Below are 4,898 nucleotides of genomic sequence, written 5' to 3' on the forward strand. Positions count from 1 at the left end.
CTTTTCAGTATATGTTGATTGATGGATAAATATTCCCTTTGTCAAATGTTCAATCTGAAGACCAAAATTTGTCTTACCAAGATCTTTCGTTTCAAATTCTTTCTTCAAACACTCAACAACTTTTGAAAGCTCTTTAGGAGTTCCAATGATGTTCAAGTAATCAACATAAACATATATTATTACAAATTCAAATTTTGACCTTCGTATAAAAATACAAGGACAAATAGGTTAATTCTTATACCCTTCCTTTAACAAGTATTCGCTAAGACGATTATACCACATTCGCCCTGATTGTTTCAATCCATATAAGGATTTTTGAAGCTTTATTGAACAACTTTCTTTTGAATTTTTATATGTTTCAGTCAGGGATTTTCATAAAAATATTGTGGTCTAATGAGCCATATAAATAGGCCGTGACAACATCCATTAAATGCATTTCAAGCTTTTCATGAACTGTCATATTTATTAGGCACATGAAGGTAATTGCATCTACCACATGAGAATACGTCTCCTCATTATCAATGACAGGCCTTTGCGAAAATCCTTGTACCACAAGTCGTGCTTTATATCTTACGACTTTATCATTTTCATTGCATTTTCGCAAAAAAAACTCATATTTGCCCCACTGGCTTGACACCTTTAGGTGTTCGGACTACTGGTCCAAAAACTTCACGTTTTTCAAGTGAAGTCAATTCGGTTTGAATTGCTTCCTTCCATTTTGACCAATCATTTCTCTGTCTACATTCATTGACAGATCTTGGTTCTAAATCCTCATTTTGTTGCATTATTTCAACTGCAGCATTATAGGCAAAAATATTATCCACCACAATATTATTTTGATTCCACCTTTTTCTCGTCGAGACATAATTTATTGAGATTTCCTCATTCTCATTATTTTCAGGTGCTAGATCTCCTTAGTGGTGTCATCATTTATCATGTCTCGGAGCTTTTCATGAGAAATTGCCTCCATATTATGATCATCTTGATCATTTATTCCTTTCCTTTTTCAAGGATTTTTATCCTTGGAACCAATTGGTCTACCACGTTTTAAGTGTGGTCCAAACTCGTTTGCCTTAACATTTTGTCCTATCGGGACATCAACTCGAACTTGAGCATTAGCAGCTGGGATATATAATTTAGTAAGTTGTGGAAGGTTAGTAAATGCATCTGGCAGTTGTTTTTCAATATTCTGCAAATAAATCATCTTTTGAACTTCTTGCTCACATTGATTTGTTCGAGGATCTAAATGAGACAGTGAAAGTGAATTCCAATCTATCTCATTTCTCAATTGCTTTTGTTCTCCCCCTAATGTTGGGTATACTGATTCATCAAAATGACAATCAACAACTGTAAATAAATCTCTAGTTCTAGGTTTCAAATATTTTATAATAGAACGAGATTTATACCCAACATATATTCCCAACCTTCTTTGGGGACCCATCTTTGTGCATTGCGGTGGACCCATTGGAACATATACTGCACAATCAAAGATTCTAAGATGGGAAATGTTTGGCTCTTGACCATAAACCAATTGTAACAGGGAGATGTCATGATAGTTGATTGGCCTTATGCGCGCAAATGTTGCTGCATGCAATATATCATGCCCCCATATTGAAACAAACAACTTTGTCCTCATCAACAATGGTCTAGCTATTAATTGGAGACGTTTAATCAATAACTCTGCTAGACCATTTTGAGTATGAACATGTGCAACATGATGTTCAAGTGTTATTCCAGTGGACAAATAATAATCATTAAACGCCTGAGATGTAAACTCACCAGCATTATCAAAACGAATTTTTTTATTGTATAATCAGGAAATTGTCCTTTTAACCTTATTATTTGAGCCAACAACCTCGTAAAAGCCATATTGCCAGTTGACAATAAGCATACACATGACCATCTTGTAGATGCATCTATCAAGATCATATAATATTTAAATGGTCCACAGGCAGGGTGAATATGTTCACATATATCACCTTGTATCCGTTCCAGAAATGCAGGGGATTCCACCTCAATCTTAGCCAATGATGGTTTGATAACCAACTTTCCTTGTGAACAAGTAGCACAAGAGAATTCCTTTGATTGAAGAACACTTTGGTTCTTCAAAGTATGTCCATGTGAATTCTCAATTATTTTGTGCATCATATTATAACCGGGATGACCCAACCGGTCATGCCAAATGATAAAATCATTGAAATCAATAAATCTTTTGTTTACTACGACATGTGATTCAACCGTACCAATATTTGTATGATACAACCCAGAAGAAAGTCCAGGCAATTTTTCATGCACAGTTTTCTTCTCTACATTTATTGTAGTAATATAAAGGTATTCAACCTTTCCTTCATTCTCAGTCTCAACATGATAGCCATTTTGGTGAATACCTTGAAACTTAACAAGTTTTTTTGAGATTTACTACAATACAATGCATTATCAATTACCAATAATGTTCCTCCGGATAGTAATAAGACCGCTCTTCTAGAGCCCTCAATCAATTTTGTACTATCGGATATTGTATTAACATATGCCTTTTTCATTACCAAATGAAAGAAATATTTATTTTTTCTTAGTATCGTATGAGTTGTGGCACTGTCCAGAAGGCACATATCTCCATTACTCATATTGAATCCAACTGAGGACTGAAAATTTTTATTTATCTTCATAAAAATAAAAATACATAATAAGAAGTACAAAACTTAACAAAACAAAATTTAAGTGCATGAACTTTAAATAAGACATTAAAAACACATAACAACATTATTTATTTCCCAGTTCAATTATCAATCTTCAATTGCGATTCTCAAAGAAGTCCTCATCTTCTAGATGAGTAATATCATCGAGCCCATCAAAAACATCATCTTTCAATGCTAAATTTGCCTTAACATTCTCATCATATTTTTGAGAATATTATGCTTGAGCATCATCTTTGAGAGTCAAGTGTGACTCCACCCGTGCATTAGAAGAGTAGGCACCGCCTTTATTTCCTTTTCTTTTGAAGAAATTCTGATACAGCCTGACAAAATGCTCAGGTGCCCGACATTCATTTTTCCAATGACCTTTAAGGCCACAATGATGACAGTGATCGCCCTTTCCTTTAGAAGGATTATTTGGAGAACCCACACTGTTCTCCCTTTTGTTATGACCACCACCTCGACGATTACTATATCGTCTTTTGTCTTTGCCATACCCACGCACATTATCATGATCCCGATTATTTTGTCGTATTTCAGACTGGTCGTGTGCTTCTATCCCGTGTGCTTCCGATAACAGAGCACTTTTAGTGGGACGGGCTTCATGATTTCTCATTAAAAGGTCATTATGTTGCTCAGCCACCAGAAGGCATGAGATCAATTCAGAGTATTTTTGAAAACCTTTTTCACGGTATTGTTGTTGTAATATCATATTAGAGGCATGGAAAGTAGTTAGTGTCTTTTCCAACATGTCCTCATCTCTTATAGTTTTTCCACATAATTTCAATTGGGAAGTTATACTAAATACAACAGAGTTATACTCAATTACGATTTTATAATCTTGAAACTGTAAGTGCATCCACTCATAATGAGCCTTTGGCAATACAGTTGTCTTGAGGTGGTCATACCTCTCTTTCAAACCTATCCACAATTCAAGTGGTTCTTTTACCGTCAAGTATTCAACCTTCAGGCTTTCATCAAGATGATGACGAAGGAAAATCATAACTTTCGCTTTATCTCGACTTGATGCTTTATTTCCTTCGATTATACTATCACCAAGACCTTTAGCGGTAAGGTGAATTTCAACATCAAGTACCCATGACAAATATTTTTTTTCAGAAATATCAAGTGCCACAAATTCAAGCTTTGACAAATTCGACATGATGAAAACTATCATAAAATAGTTGAGTTAATAACATGATTTTGATTTCTTTATAATAAAAGATAAATTAATGTTTCAAATAATAAATTATAATATGATTATAAAATATATTATATGTTATATGAATGCACATTGAATGTCTCAAAAGCATGTAAACTGATGAAGTATTGAAACGGTAGACTTAATATATTTTCTTAATTCTTCTACAATATTTATTACATGTTTCAATAGATATTAACGTCAAAGGTTTGTAAGAATTTCAAGTCATATTTATACAATACAATTCTTCTTTATGACACACAAATACTTATCATAAATGTATGATAAAAAATATTACGAGTATTTTAACTAGCATGCTATTATATTGCTTAGTAATTAATTTAGAGTTATAGGTTAGTAGCATATCAATAGCATAATAATATAAATTTGAAATGTATTGATTATTATGCCTAGTAAAGTACCACAATAATACCTAAAACAAGTTATGTATGCAGTAATTAAATCGTAGATCAAAGACTTATGTAAGTCTTATTAGAGATGTTATAAACATATAAATGTATACCTGACTCGGAAAGAAAATTGGTTAACTTTTAGGGGAAAAGGTAATTCCGAATTAAGTAGGTCTTAATTGGTTAGAGACTCGTGCTAATAACGTGTTGTAAAATGAGAGCAAAATACAATAATACTAAACAAGAAATGGAAGACAAATGCTAATGAGAAGTATAGAGTAGAGAGTATTCTTTTATCTCTTTTTTGTTGTCTTTCTTAAGGTGTAAAAGAATACCCTTTTATAGAATGTAGAAATCATTTGTTTACAACCTTAAACCAAAATACGTTAGTAATCTTTACGGCATACATTAAATTAATACATTACGTTAGGTTACCGATGAAAAGAAACATCCATAATTAAATGGATTTGTAACACATACTTCAATTTTTTCTTATTCTTCGATGTCTATATAGATATATGATATTTGATTGTCGATAATGGAATATTATTTAGATTAAAAATTTATTTACAATATAAATAGATCATCTTTTAG

The 4,898-nt window shown here is 32.6% G+C and overlaps 1 protein-coding gene across 1 annotated transcript; it reads right to left on the reverse strand.

Annotated features, from left to right (window-relative positions):
• Positions 1 to 2,910: 2,910 nt before the first annotated feature.
• On the reverse strand, positions 2,911 to 3,855 carry LOC125829599 (uncharacterized). Its single transcript, XM_049508805.1, has one exon. It carries the CDS (start codon positions 3,853 to 3,855, stop codon positions 2,911 to 2,913), a length of 945 nt encoding a protein of 314 aa, XP_049364762.1.
• Between the last annotated feature and the right edge of the window lie 1,043 nt (positions 3,856 to 4,898).

This window comes from Solanum verrucosum, unplaced genomic scaffold (genome assembly GCF_900185275.1).
Source record: "Solanum verrucosum unplaced genomic scaffold, falcon-dt-bn FXZP01000031.1, whole genome shotgun sequence".
Lineage (NCBI taxonomy): Eukaryota > Viridiplantae > Streptophyta > Magnoliopsida > Solanales > Solanaceae > Solanum > Solanum verrucosum.

Coding starts and splice junctions, on each gene's coding strand:
- LOC125829599 (XM_049508805.1), bottom strand. CDS start 3,855: ATGTCGAATTTGTCAAAGCTTGAATTTGTGGCACTTGATATTTCTGAA.